We start from the raw sequence: 15,047 nt of genomic DNA, 5'->3' as shown, positions 1-15,047 counted from the left end.
GAAGCTGACACATCACTGCAGTCCCCACTATTGCTAAAGTGCAGTTCTATCCAGGAGCCCGTGCAGGGATGGGGGCCCTGGCACCGGAGTAGGCTCTGGAGTCTGCAGCCCTGGCCTGGTTGGCAACAACTCAGGATACAGCTGAAGAGAGGTGGCGAGGCCGGCAGTATCAGTCCAGAGCCCTGAGGAAAACATTTTTAAATTTTATATTTTTTATGGCAAGGGCATTCCCGACTTAAACTAACATTACAGATACTAATCTTGATAGCCAAAGAATATAAAAGGCCGTCTAAATTATGAGTGAATTAAGGACTAGCCTGACAAGTTTTTACGTTAAATAGCAGGCAAATACTAATCACCAGCGTCACCAAATGAGTAAACATAGCTCAACACACTCTTGTGTGTGTGGGACAAGCAAAGCTGTATCAAACATAGTTGCTATTCTTAATAAGCCTACAATTTAATGGAGTATATGATAGGGTGCATGGAAGTAAACCCAGAATGGAGTCTGATGTGCTGGTTTTGTCTGACCTAGATCACTCAGCCTCTGGAGTTCAGATTTCTCTCCTATAGAATGGAGATCGATCTTGTTCCTAGAGATTTTTATAGGACTAAAATGAAGTAATGCTTTTGTGAAACATAAGCTGTTATATGTCTCAGGTGTTATTTTTCATTGTCCTTTATTTTTAAAGGCAACCCTACAGACTCATTTCCTGATATTGGCTTCACAAGTCAAAATTGAACTGTTTATGGAGTCTATAGCCACCTGGATATGGTATCAGTCTCTAGGATTCCAATATTCCAATGTTTCTCTTATATGAAAAAGACCTAGGAATTTTAGGATAACAAAGATTGATATGTGTTAACAGTGTAGCTCACAAAAGCTTATGCTCCCTTAATAGGGAAAAAAAAAAAAAAAACAAGGGATAGTAATTAATCCATTGCATGTAGACTTTGTGGACTTCTACCTAAAGTCTTGGCCTCCATTTGTCAACATCAAATGTATTCACATGAAGCTGTGAAGAACAATGGATAGAGCTGAGGATGTTTAGACTAAAGAGATCAGCTGTAATGTAAAAAGATTTAAAGCTTTACCTGTAGGCACCAGGGTCTCTTCAGAGTTTTTGAGTGGATAATAACACAGAGAAATAATTCATTATGAAATCTGGCTCTGTGACTAGGTCAGCAGAATAGCAGTCAGTAAGAGGCATAGAGACAAATGAGGGTGTTACTGAGTTAGAACAGAGTGAGCCTTTAGTGACTTCAACCTGTGTCCATCAGATTGATCAGAAAAAGGAATGAATAAAATAAGGACTTAGCCCAGAATAGTACTTCAAGATGAATTTAACATAGTGCTTCATAGATAATGAAAGCTACTAAGCTGACAGGCAAAGGGGGAACATTTAAAGATGTCAGAATAGCACAACAAAGGAAGAGGTGAGAATAACCAAATTGTAGGGAGAAAGGAGAGATACCAGTCATCTGTTTCAAGTAATCTGAATGAGGTTTTCAAAAAGGTGGATGATGTTAAATTTGGTACTGAGAAGAAGAAAACCCTGCGCCTCATGATGGACATGCTCTCACATATCCTGGATACGTATGGTAGAGAAAAGCTCAGGGAGGTGACCTTTAGATGTTCGGTCTGATTCTTCTATATATCTTCTGGAGGTACGGTAGCTCCTCGCCATGCTCCCGCTATTCGTGTTCTACAACAAACTTGAAAACAAGGACAAAATAATAAAAATTTAAATAAGTGAATTTCCCTTAAATTGTGCCCATAGATCATGCTCAGTGAAATAAGTCAAAAGGAAAAAGAAAAATATCAGATGGATTCACTTATAGGAGGAATACAAGGGAACCAAATAAGGGATCAGGAAAAAAATATAGTAATAAATAAAAAACAAAATTAACAGGCAACTGGGCCTCCCTGGTGGCGCAAGGGGTTAAGATGCAACCTAAGAGATGGCCCACGGCCTCTGCAGCATGAGTTCAAACCCCGGCTGGCCAGGGAGCAACATACATGGCACAGCAGACCTCTCCTTACTCGCCCACTGCTCCCCCCAGCAGTGTACTTCGGTCAATCTGCCTGTTCTGTTCCCCATTCTATCCCTGGTGAATCCTTTCATCCCTCCCCCCACACCTCTGGCCTGTACCCCAGCTCTTGTATGCATAAATAAATAAATATTTAAAAAAATTAACAGGCAACTATAAATCAGAGACATTCAGCAGGGGAGGAGAAAGGAGAGGGATAAAACAGGGGTGAGAAGAACACTAGAGACTAGGGTGATGATTCACCGGTGACTTGGTGGTGGGAATTTTATGGGAACTACACCTGAGAGGAGAAAGCAAACTGTACAAAAATGAATAATCATGTAAATATATATATATAGAAATAAATAAATTGTGCCCATATATTTCAGCAAACTTTTGGACTGTCTTACAATTAGACCAGCAGTTCTCAAACTAGAAACACACACATAGATACATGCCAAGAGACATTTGCAATGCTTGGAGATATTTTTGGTTTTTAAAATTGGAGAAAGTGGTGCTGTTGGCATATAGTGTGTAGGGGCTAGGAATACTGCTAACCATCCTATAATACACAGAACAGCATCCTAAAACAAAGAAATACCTGGCCCTAGATATCAATAATACAAAGGATGAGAAACTCTGAATTAGAATGGTGAAAGTGGTCAGTATGAATTTGAAAAGTCTTGAGCTCACCAGAACACTGTTCTACCTCTGGGGTGAGTTGTTCATAGCAAAGAGTTTCTAGTGGCTTTCCTGAGTTTTGACAATTTTTTGTGCTGAAGGTTGGGAAGGTCAAATGGTGTTGGTGTTCCAATTTTCTTTGCTCAGTATTGCGATTTCTACTCCAATAAATGTTGGTGCTCCTGCATGGTGACTATGGCCTTCTCTCTGGCCTAACAACAACTTGTCATTTTATTATAGAGATTGAAGGTAGCATATAAGTAAGACCAAAATTTTTAATTCAGAGGGGAAAATATCCTAAATATCTATTCCTTTTCAGTCGCTCCTGATCTTTTATCCAAAAAATGTATTCTGAAGGAACTGAGAAGCAGTAAACTCACCTGTCACCATCTTGCCCACCTCCAAGGAAATGATTCTTCCCCCCTCCCTAATCTTGTCATTCTTCCTTTCCTCCAATTCCAAATCCAAGATTAGATAATCACTTTGCATCAGAAATGTTTTTAAATTAGCAAGCCTCAGTGTCTCCAAGAAAATATTATAAAATCAGATGAAAAACAGAAGCACTAAACTATACCGTGTCTTGAGGGCAGTGATTTCTCTGCTTTGTAACTCCAGGGGCTAGCAGAGTACCAAACACATAGTAGGTGTCCAAGAAATGTCAGCCCAGTAAATGGACAGAACTTGCTGGGACTAGTAAAGGAGACACTAACGTTTCCAAAATGCTTCAAAAATGAGAAAAAAGAAAGACTAAAACCTTGAAGAGATTCTGAACCATACTGATTGAATTTGGGATCCTGATATTTAGTGTGACAGTACTTACTGTAATACATGATTATTATTAGAATGATCACACAACACACAACTATTAAGGCATAAGTCCAGTTCTTGGAGGAATGATGAGGTTCCGGCTCATCTGTGAAGGAAAAAAAAAATCAACTCTAATATGTTTCCAACTGCCTAATATGCATCCCATGCCTCTTATATTGACACAACTATAGAGAGTATTTTTCACTTTCTTGCCTGGTCTGCTTTTCAGTATGTAGCTTCTAGCAACTCTGTCACTTAACTCTTCAGATACATACTGTTGGAAACTAATACCCATGTGACAGGTTCTCCCCTGGTGGCTCAGCGGTTGAGCGCTGGGTTGCGAAGCTGCCCGCAGCCTCTGCAGCGCCGGTTCGATCCCCAGCGGCCGGTGAGGGGCCCACATGGTGCACAGACCTCTCCTGCCGCGCCCGCTGCTCCCCTCAGCAGTGTACTTCGTCAGTTTGCCTGCTCTGCTCTCCCCTCTGGCTCTGGTGAATTCTCTCACCCTGCCATACTTCTGACTGTACCCAGTGCTTGTATAAATAAATAAATAGATCTTTAAAAAAAAATACCCCTGTGACAGATATTGAGCATAAAAAGGGAAATGCAACCTTTTTTTTTTTTAATGATGTTCTTTTTTTTTTTTAAAGATTTATTTATTTATTTATTTATACAAGCACTGGGTACAGTCAGAAGCGCGGGAGGGTGAGAGAATTCACCAGAGCCAGAGCGGGGAGCAGAGCAGGCAGAAGGACCGAAGTACACTGCTGAGGGGAGCAGCGGGCGGCAGGAGAGGTCTGAGCCCATGTGGGACCCTCCTCCGGTGGCCGGGGAGCAGCCGGGGATCGAACCGGCACTGCAGAGGCTGCGGCCAACTTCGCAACCCTGCACTCAACTGCTGCGCCACCGGGGAGGCCCATAACCTTTTTTTTTTTTTTAACTTAGCTAAGTTGTCATAGAAAGGTTCTGAACAGATACTTTAAAAGCCATTTTGTCTTTGTATCTCATTTTTATAGCTGCTATTGTTATGTATCACTGATTATTAGTTGGCTAATAAATAGCTGATGTCATTTTCTAGATGGACCTTACTTTTCCTTCACCAGCTTTGGCATCCTTCTCCCCTTCTCTCCTTTCTCTTAGCATGTTCTCTTAACACACACACACACACACACACACACCCTTGTGGTAGTGCAAGGTTACAGGGGCCACTTTGCATTCATTTTCAGATTGACATTCTTACCATCTAGCCTAGAGCTTTTGGAAGGATAGACTAGCCCCAACAAAGAACTAAGGGTGCATGTGGCTTGGAGTTAGGTGGGACCATCCTGGAGGAAAGCTCTGCAAACTATCAGCTGTAGTTCCTGTCCCACAGAGGACATGGGGACACAAGGGCGGATGTGGTGAGAAGAATGCATGCGGCACTGTTCTCCGTTCCTCCTGACTAGGAGCAGCAGCTGCACCATTTATTCATCAGCCCTTTGAGGAACAGTTAGAGACAACATCTGGAGAAGGACAGGGCCACCAACTAAAAGGAATAATAGTAGCTCACCTTCTTCTGACTGCTCTGGAATGCCTTACAAATAAATACCCAATATTGATTTACTTATTGTTTTTCACTTTTCTGATTGCCAAGTCTTGTAGGTAAATTGCAGACTTCTGTGACAATACATTCTTTTGTTTCTGTTTGTTATGACTTGGTTGTCTCTGTAGGCTGACCTTTTTTTCCCTCTGTCCTTTAAATATTGTTGCTGCTGGGGTGCCTTCTGTCGGTGGTTCCTTTCTCTCACTGGCCTTTGTCTTCCCGGGCAATCTCAAATTTTGAGATCCCACTGGACTTCTAAATCTATATGTCATATTTCTGAGCTCAGCTCTTAGATCCAGATTTATATTTCCAAAGTCTCACTAGATGGATGGATGCCAGCTTCTCCACCTGATTAAAACTGAACTCACTATATTCTTTCTGCCACTTATATTCTCCACTTATTATATAGGGAATGGCAACACCATTATTTACCCAGGTAGGAGTGAAAGTTTGTCTTCGTCGTTGCTACCCAGTAGACTCCAGTGAACTTCCTATACTGTACACAGGATCTCTCTGGAATTGATTCCTTTCCCCCCAAATCTCTTGCAGCAGCTGCCTGCAGTTGCTTTTTCCCCTCAGCTCCTCCTTAGTACCCTTCATTGGCCTTGTTATCTCTGGTTTCCTGGGTTGTAATAACTACTACACATTTGGCTGCAGTAATCATTGTAAAATGAATTTTGACGTACCTATCACTTAAAGACTAGGGAAATTTGTTTTTTCTTTTTCTTTAAAATACTAGAGTGGGGCCTTCCCGGTGGCGCAGCGGGTTGAGCGCCACGAGGTGAAGCTGTCCACAGCCTCTGCAGCGTGGGTTCGATTCCCAGCCAGCCAGGGAGATTCCCATATGGCACAACAGACCTCTCCTAACTCACCTGTTGCTCCCCTCAGCAGTGTCTTTGGTCCGTCTGCCTGTTCTGCTCCCTGCTCTGTCTCTGGTGAATCCTCTCACCCTCCCGCGCCTCTGACCTGTACCCCAGTTATTGTATAAATAAATAAAAATAAATCTTTAATAAAATAAAATAATAGAGTGCATGAAGACATGGAGTGATTATCAGGGTTGACCTTCTGTAGACCAAATGAAACCCAAACTAACAACAAAGCTCTTGCTATTTTCCTGGGATAACAGCACAGGCTGATTCACAGGTTCTGACTCACTCCTGGCTTCCTCTCAGAGGACTCTTCCCACCTACCCTCAAACCTCTCTCAGCCTCTTGAGAGGAAGTATTTTTAAGGGGAAAAGGAGAAATCATTCTCAGGAAACCACTTCTGTTCTAATGCCTCTTAGGAAACTGGAAACACCCCAGAGGGCAGTGCATAAGTTATATGCAGAGGATGTGTGCACATTTAACTCATGAGACACTACGAAGGGGGGGTTCCCTTCCACATACATATGCCTACCAGGACTAGCAAACTTGGTAACCCAGACTAAAAGAATCATAGACCTGATCTGCTTAATTAACAAATTCAGGTAGCTTTAGAGTAGATAGTAAAACTATACTCACACTGCTGTGTAACATTTCTATGAACTCTGCACCTAATTTATGTTTGTTTATGCGGTCAGCCCTTGACTTCCCATAGAAGCATTATTTGCTTTTGATTCTAAATGATGCCTGTGGTTCAATTAAAGAAGTATTTACATATTAAGGCTCTCTGACCATAAAGACAGCACTAGCATCTGGCAAAATACTTGGTATGTGATAAGCACTTTGTAAAGACTGAATGAGTGAATGCATGAGTAAACAAACTTAATCAATCTCCATTAACTGTGTGAACACAGACCAAATAGGGAAAAGAGATATTCTTTTGAATTAGACTGAAAAGGGGTACTGCTCATGCCTTGTCTGAAGGAAGAATTAAGAGAAGGCATAATGGGGGGAAATGATAAAGCTGGACAGTCTAAATCATCTTTAAATTATAGCTCCATCCTTTTATTTAAAAGGCTGCATTCTGTTCCCTGTAGGTTAGCAAACCACAGTACACAGGCCAAACCTGACCTACCACTTATTTTTTAAAATAAAATTTTGTTGGAACACAGCTATGTCTTGCCTATAGCTTCTTTCAAGCAGAATTGAGTTGTTGCAAGAACCCATATGATATAGAAAGACAAAAATATTTAATATCTGACCCTTTGATGGGAAATTTTGCCAACCCCCCCATCCTAGAACATCATATGTACCCATATTCTAAGTTATGCCCAAAGTGATAAATAATTGAAGCTGTTGTTGCTAACATGTGTACCATCCCCCACCTTAGTCACAATAGTTTAAAATTGGTTAAATAATGATATATTAATAAAGTGAAAAGTAGTGCTTGATGACTAAAATATCTTTACTATATGATTCACATCCCATCTTCATTTTTTTTATAATTATAGACTTTAATCATCTAATATCTGTAAGTAGATTATTTAAAATCCTTCCCATCTTCATAAATTTTTTACAATACACAAAAGATGATTGAAAGAAGTTGAGTATGGACTAATAGTAAAATGATGCTACTTCATATTTGAACAAATTTTCCCAGGAAATTTTGCCTCATTACCTATTGAGAAAAATAAAAAACTCACCTCAAAGTGGAAAGATCTAGAGTAAATCATTCACTAGAATCTAAAATATTTTTTCAACTACAAGAAGAGATAAGAGTAAGACATAGACATACCATACATTGTATATTATACTACTCAGTTGTGTACCACTTTATGTCCACTTAATGTGTTGTGTCTTACTTTGAAACCACAAGACATACTGTTAGGAGTAGGCCTGGGGAGTGGGGAGAGGCCTGTGATTCATCAGCCACACACTTTGGACTTATATTGCAAATATCTGAGTTCTCCTGTAGTAATTGTGACAGGCTAATCATACAGAGATTTATATAAGCCCAGCTTTTTCCACTGTGTATTTTTAGATGATTTCACCTCCTGGGGTAAGAGAACGCCATACATATTCAGCCATAGTATTTGGTCAAAAATGACCTGTTTTTGCAGACATTGTCTTCAAGGAATTTTTTGTTCACCTTCTTCACCAGACTTCTCTAAACCTGTAGTTTTTAAAAGTCACATTTACACACAAAAGACAATCATTTGACACTAAGGAACCATGCAGAAGGGGCCCCCAGAAAAGTGCCAAAGCCCAGTGGGCAAAATTTCGTGCTTTCAACAGCAACAATGCTGTTACAATCATTTCCCAAGATGACTACTTGATGTGTAGCACTTATTTGGATGTCTAATGTTTAGAAGGTTTACTAAAGAAAATAAAACTAGTCTAGTAACATTATACTTCTACACCTTCTGCAGTGACCTTAATAAATCACAATACTTTATTATCTTTTTTTGTTTTGTTTTTCTGAAAATACTACAAAAATGCTATCAAAGTCAATGCAATTCTAAATGTATCTGGCTAAGTTATTATCTTTTTAGATTTTCTTTTAGTAGCTGCTCTCCAGTAGTAGTCACTTACTTTTTTTCCAGTTGAGCTTCTGCGACACTGTAAAATCTCCATACTTGACAAGACACACGAAGCTGTGGTTGGTCGTCACACTGAATTCCATTTCACTGTGAATACTATAGAGTTCGGTGTCAGGATCCTGGGAAAGTGTTGTGTTTGTGGCATTTAATTCTTCTCCATTTTCCCACCAGGAGAGGTGAGGCTCTGGAAAACCTCCAGAGGTTGAGCAACTTATTCTTTTAGTCTTAGAAGATGGACTTCCAAGGTCGGTTATACTGGGGACAGGGAAGTCAGCTGAAGAAAGAATAGGATATAAATCATTACATATTTGTGTGAGCATGCATGTGTGTGTGGGGGGGGGGCTATAGCTTTAATAACTTATGTAGTTTTGTTAGGGGGAAAAGGATGTCCCAAAGCTAATTCCATATAGGCTTTGTGGACTCCACCCCTACCCCAGGTCAAAGCCAAAGACACTGGGAACTCCAAATCCCATCACCACCAAAGGGAAGGTGGCTGGGACCTGAGGGTGGGGTTAAGCAGCCAGGTGGACATAAAAGGCAGACACGTGGGCTTTGGGGGTCCCCATTTTGGCTCTCCGCCAGCTCGCAGCATCCAGCCAGCTCTGAGAGTGACTTTGGGTTTCCAGGTCGTCGGATCGGGTAGGACGCATTAAAGACTTTATTTCCCTATTTTCTCCCTGAGTTGTACATTTTTCCTTATTTCCTTTTCTCTTGTAAATAAACCTTTTATTAACCTTTGTGTGCGTCTGTAGTAGAGTATTCATAAGTCCCTTTAAAGCGCACGGGTGAGGACCCACAGCCAGGAACCCGTTTAATATCGGGGTTGCTCTATAACAGTTTCAATAAGAATGATAAAATGAGATGTAATTTGCAATTTCCCATAAGTCATTAATAGTGATGTATAATCCAAAGACTGACTTTGGTTTGAATTGATTATATTAATTCTTCATTACTGATGAAGGATAAGGTTAAAAAAACTGGAAAGGAGGTGCCACAAGACCAGAAACCTGGCTCACACAATGCCAAGAGCTGGAGGTGGGGGTAGAAGGGATTAACATAGCCATTGACCCAGCTCTAGAAACCAAGATCCATAAGTGCCAACACCTAGGTCACAAAGTGTAAAATCCAAGCAGGTATCAGACTGCTGTAGGGAGTGTTAGGAGCACAGACCCAAAGGTAAAGATAGGGAAAAGGAGTCCATTGTAGAATCTCTGGTCCCTTTCAAATTCTACATAATCTATTTAAAGTCAACAAACAAACCACTCCTCAAAGGAGTGAGTCCCTTGCAAAGAGAAGGAGACTATATCAGTGCAGTCTCTGCTCTGGCACCAGGCAGCAGTCCTGCCCACCTGTGACTATGCAGGGGCTACCTTTCACCAACTCTCTCCTCTGCAGGGCAGCAGCTTCCCGCCTGCCTGTGATCTGTAATATGCCAGGGCTTCTCTTCACTGACCTCCCTCAGCGGAGGCAGCTCTCCTCAAGGCCGCCCGCCTGCAACCATGCAGGCCTCTCTCAGCAAACCTGTCCCTTACTGGGCAGCTCTTCCTGCCTGCTTGTGTCTATGCAAGTCTCTTTTACTTTTCTGTTCCTTTTCAAATAAACCTGTTCTTTAAATAAAACTAATGTCTCTGGCTTATGGAGAAACTCGCCTGGGAAACTTGCTGTGTGCTGCTGAAAGGGGAGCTCTGGTGAAACCTTTCCCAGAGTGAACCTGAGTGAGTCCTAGGCAAGTCAGGAATAATTAGGCAGCTTCACAGGCAGTACAGGGACTTCAGGAGAGTTAAGGAAGGCTCTAGAGATAAGGGCAACAAATTCCAAGACTAATCACACACCCCAGGCCTAGGAGCAACAGGACATTCCTGGACAAGGACGATTAAGGGCTGGGACACAGAGACATAGTTCTGGGCACAGAGACATTTAGGCAGTGAGTGAGACCACCGAGAACTAACCAATCACAAAGAGACTGGTGGAGCTTTAGAACAATTAGGGAAAGACCGTCTATATTTCCTGAGGCATGCCTCCACTTGGTAGCCTTGCCCCTCCCTGGCCTGGTTCCATCAGTTTGGGAGTCCCACTTTATTTCTGTTCCTTTTCTCCTCAATGAGCTTTTTTCTTTGTCTAAACAAATCTGCCTTTTCGTTTGCTTGCCTGAGCATCAGTGAAGTTCCTGCTGCAGCTTCCTGAGACACCAACCCATGGTTGTCTATGACTGGGAGTCAGCACTGCCCCTGCAGCCTGGGATCAGTTCCTGGCTGGGAGACTAGGCCTGAAAACTGCAATTTTGGTATCACAAGGACACCGCTCTCTAAACCCATTAACTCCAAAAAACAACATCAATTACTTTGATGGGGGTAAGAGGGCATTTATTAAGGAAAGCAGGTTTATATGAATAAATACTGCACATGTAAGATGTAAAGAAAAAAGCAATAACATAGAAGGAACACTATGGAGAGCTGTGTGGAGATTTCTGGACCTACTAAACATAGAGCTTCCATATGATCCAGCAATTCCACTCCTAGGTATTTACCCAAAGGACACAGAAACATCAATTCCAAAGAGCACCTGCACTCCTATGTTTATAGCAGCACTGTTTACAATAGCTAAGCTTTGGAAACAACCCAAATGCCCAAAAATAGATGACTGGATCAAGAAGATGTGGTACATATATACCATGGAATATTACTCAGCATTCAAAAAAGATAAACACATGCAATTTGCAGCAACATGGATGGCGCTGGAAGGGATCATGCTCAGCGAAATAAGCCAAAAAGAAAAAGAAAAATACCGGATGGTCTCACTCATAGCAGGAATCTAGAAAACTTAAATAAGGGACCAGGAAAATGAATATAAGAAAGTGAAAATCAAAATCAACAAAAAACTATGAACCAGAGACACTTTTTGGGGGGTGGGGGGCGGGAGGGGAAGGATTGGGGTCAGAATGGGGCGTTTGCAATTGTATGGGGGAATATAAAAATAAAATTTATTATTTAAAAAAAAATAAAAAATAAATGCAAGCAAGTAAAAAAAAAAAAAGAAAAAAAAAGAAAAAAGCAATAGATACCATTTATTGAGCTCTTAATATTTGTTAGATATGGACAACCCTAGGAGGTAAACTGTAAATTATAAAAGGTCAAATATCAGTAATTGCATATGGTTTAACCTAATACAATTTCTGTTTTAGAAATAATCAAATTGGGGTTTACAGAAATCACAATAAGAGGAAGAACTGAGATTTGAATTCATGTTTTGCTGATTTATATCAGAGACTTCTGTTCCTTTTTGATACTGAATTATACAAAGTGACTCTTATTTATTTACTTATGAATATATGTATTTATAATATTTTAACAAACACCTATAAACTCAATTTCCAACTTGAGAGCCAGGACACTGACTATAAGTTATGTAAATCTACTTGTATGGTCTCACAGATCTTTACCTCTACTTTCCATACCTAAGGTAGCTTCTTTTACTCTAAATTTTGTTTAGCATCCCACATGCTGTGGCAGATCTCTCCTGTCCACTGCTACTCTCAGCAGTGTATTTTGGTCAATTTGCCTGATCTGTTCCCCACTGTCTCTGGTGAATATTCTCACCTCCCAAACCTCTGGCCTCTACCCCAGTTCTTGTATGCATAAAAAAAATTGGATGTTGGCCTCCCTGGTGGTGCAGGCAGTTGAGCGCAGTGCTGTGAAGCTGTCTGCAGTCTCTGCAGTGTGGCTTCAATCTCAGCTGGCTGGGGAGTTACCCACATGGTGCGGCAGACCTCTCCTGTCTCACCTGCTGCTCCCCTCAGCAGTGTATTTCAGTAAGTCTGCCTGTTCTGTTCCCCGCTCTGTCTCTGGTGAGTCTTCTCACCCTCCTACACATCTTGCTTGTACCCCAGTTCTTGTATAAATAAATAAATCTTAAAAAAAAAAAAAACAACACTGGTCCTTCTTCAAGTTGTATGTGCTTCCTTTAAAAAAAAAAATTGGATAGTCTATTGAAAAATATTTGTACCTGCATTGCTCTTATACCATTTAATATATTTTACTTTTACCAGAATACATAACTACATCAAGTGCAGATAACAGTATAACTACATCAAATCAAATGTATTCCCAAATGATTCTGAAGGCTCTTTAGGTCATTACAGTGTCCAGAACTTAAACTGTCCAAGTGCAAAAAATGCACATGAGTAGCTATTTTCAGGACATCTGGAGAAAGCAGTGCTAACTTACTATAAAACTAGAGACTCAGATTAACTTAAAAAATGAAGTGAGAAACATCAGTTGGTTTAATTTCCAACCAAATCAATAGGAGTATGTCTTTAAGGGTATCACAAATCTTCTAAAATAAATCAGAAATCCCACTGACCTCTGACAAATAATGTCACCTCATTCAGGTGTGCCAATTTGTAAGACGTTTTATCCTGCTTCTGAACAACACAGGTGTACGTGCCATTGTCTGACGGGCGCAGAGCCAGGATCATGATGGAGAGGTTGTTGGCGAGGGAGAAGGTGCGGTTCTTATACTTGGGCCACCACTTTACTTCTCCAGCCACGATAGTCATCACCACTTCATCTCCCTTTTGCCAGTAGATGCGAACGCTTGCCAGCTGTTCCGAGGAAATGTTGTAATTACAGGGGAGTGCTGCTTTGTCTTTCACTGTCTTGTTTACCTGGATGATGCCTAAGGAGAAGCAAATGGAACAAGATTGCTATATTTATTAAGTGCAGAGTCCTGCAGAGCCGGCAGGAATAGAACCCAAGGTGTTGCATCAAGTGGCTGAGCATGATCAGAGAATTCAGTTTGATTTTGACTGTTTTGGTCCCTAGTGCTTTTTTCCCCTTCAATTTTGCAAAATGTGATTAACCAAATAACACAGAATTTACCATCTTAACTATTTTTAAGTGTGCAGGTAATAGTGCTAAGCATATTCACACTGTTGTGAAACAAATTTCCAGAAGTTTTTCTTCTTGCACATCTAAAACTTTGTAAGCACAAACAACTCTCCTTTTCTCCTTCCCTAGGCCCTGGTAACCACCACTCAACTTTTTTTTTCTATGAGCTGAACTACTTTGGCTACTTCATATGAGTGGAATCATATGGTATTTGTTATCCTGTGACTGATTTATTTCACTTAGCACAATGTCCTGAGGTTCATTCATGTCATGGGACATGTGAGAATTTACTCTCTTTTAAGGAATGATAATGATAGTGATGATAATGAAAAATATTCCACTGTGTATACATATATACATATACATATATGCATATATATATATACATATACAGATATGTATGTATATAAATAATATAAATATATATATACACACATACATACACACCCACATTTTTTTTAAGATTTATTTATTTATGCATACAAGAACTAGGGTACAGGCCAGAGGTGTGGGATGTGAGAGGATTCACCAGAGACAGAGTGGGGAACAGAAAAGGCAGATTGACCAAAATACACTGCTGAGGGGAGCAGTGGGCGTGTCAGAAGAGGTCTGCTGCACTATGTGGGTTGCTCCCTGGCCAGGGATTGAACTCATGCTGCAGTGGCTGTGGATAGCTTCATAGGTTGTGTCTTAACTGTGCCACCAGGGAGGCCCACACCCACATTTCTTAATCCTTTCATCTGTAGGCTATTTGAACCACTTCTTATGGAACCCATGATTGACAATTAGGCTGTTACAAATATGAGTGTGAAATATCTTTTCAAAACACCACTTTTTTTTTAAGATTTATTTATATATGCATACAAGAACAGGGTTTCAGGCCAGAGGTGTGGAGGGGTGAGAGGATTCACCAGAGACAGAATGGGGAGCAGAACAGGCAGGCTGAATGAAATACACTGCTGAGGGGAACAATAGGCGAGACAGGAGAGGTCTGCTGCACCATGTGGGTAGCTCCCTGGCCTGGGATCGAACTCATGCTGCAGTGGCTGTGAATAGCTTCATAGGTCTTAACCTTCATACATCTTAACCCTGTGCACCACCAAGGAGGCCCTCAGAACACCACTTTTAATTCAAAACACCACTTTAAATTCTTTCAGAATACATACCCAATAATGGGTTTTCTGGGTCATCAAGTGTTTCTGTTTCTCATTTTCTGGGAAAATGCCATATTGTTTTCCATAGCAGTTGTACCCTAATGATTTTTAAAGGTTTTGTAAGTCATCCTTTAGAAAACTAATTTGATTGCATGAAAAGTAAATTTTGTTTCTATATAATTATGATACAACATTAAGATCAGAAAAATGGGCCAATCATTATAATGTGACCTTTTTCTTAAGGATTTTCAAATGATGTGCAGTAAATCTGAATCTTCTCTTAGATCAGGGAATTTTCAGTCCTATTACTTCTTATTTTCGCAACCCAACATTATACCACCCCCAAGATAAGTTAGCCCTGACCAAGATCCTAGGGTCTGGGAGTGGTGGAGGGAAGGTGTCCTAGGCAATCTGTCTGGATGTTCTTTGTTGAATCGCTCTCC

General features: G+C 40.7%; 1 protein-coding gene across 1 annotated transcript; it reads right to left on the bottom strand.

Moving 5' to 3' along the window:
- Positions 1–152: 152 nt before the first annotated feature.
- CD80 (CD80 molecule) lies at positions 153–14,226 on the bottom strand. Its single transcript, XM_054701111.1, has 6 exons — positions 14,169–14,226; positions 12,924–13,238; positions 8,557–8,838; positions 3,533–3,625; positions 1,628–1,716; positions 153–182 (listed from the first exon to the last, which is right to left on the bottom strand). Exons 1-5 carry the CDS (start codon positions 14,224–14,226, stop codon positions 1,652–1,654), a joined length of 813 nt encoding a protein of 270 aa, XP_054557086.1. The 3' UTR covers positions 153–182; positions 1,628–1,651.
- Between the last annotated feature and the right edge of the window lie 821 nt (positions 14,227–15,047).

The sequence above is a fragment of the Talpa occidentalis genome, unplaced genomic scaffold (genome assembly GCF_014898055.3).
Source record: "Talpa occidentalis isolate TD23 unplaced genomic scaffold, MPIMG_talOcc4v2.1 talOcc4.4, whole genome shotgun sequence".
Classification (NCBI taxonomy): domain Eukaryota; kingdom Metazoa; phylum Chordata; class Mammalia; order Eulipotyphla; family Talpidae; genus Talpa; species Talpa occidentalis.
Note: the sequence above shows the minus strand (reverse complement) of the source record. Positions and strands in the feature narration are given on the sequence as shown.

Coding starts and splice junctions, on each gene's coding strand:
- CD80 (XM_054701111.1), bottom strand. CDS start 14,226: ATGGGTTCCATAAGAAGTGGTTCAAATAGCCTACAGATGAAAGGATTA. Junction 8,839..12,923: donor GGTGACATTATTTGTCAGAG/GTCAGTGGGATT, acceptor TTCTTTCTTCAG/CTGACTTCCCTGTCCCCAGT. Junction 1,717..3,532: donor AATAATAATCATGTATTACA/GTAAGTACTGTC, acceptor CTTGTTTTCAAG/TTTGTTGTAGAACACGAATA.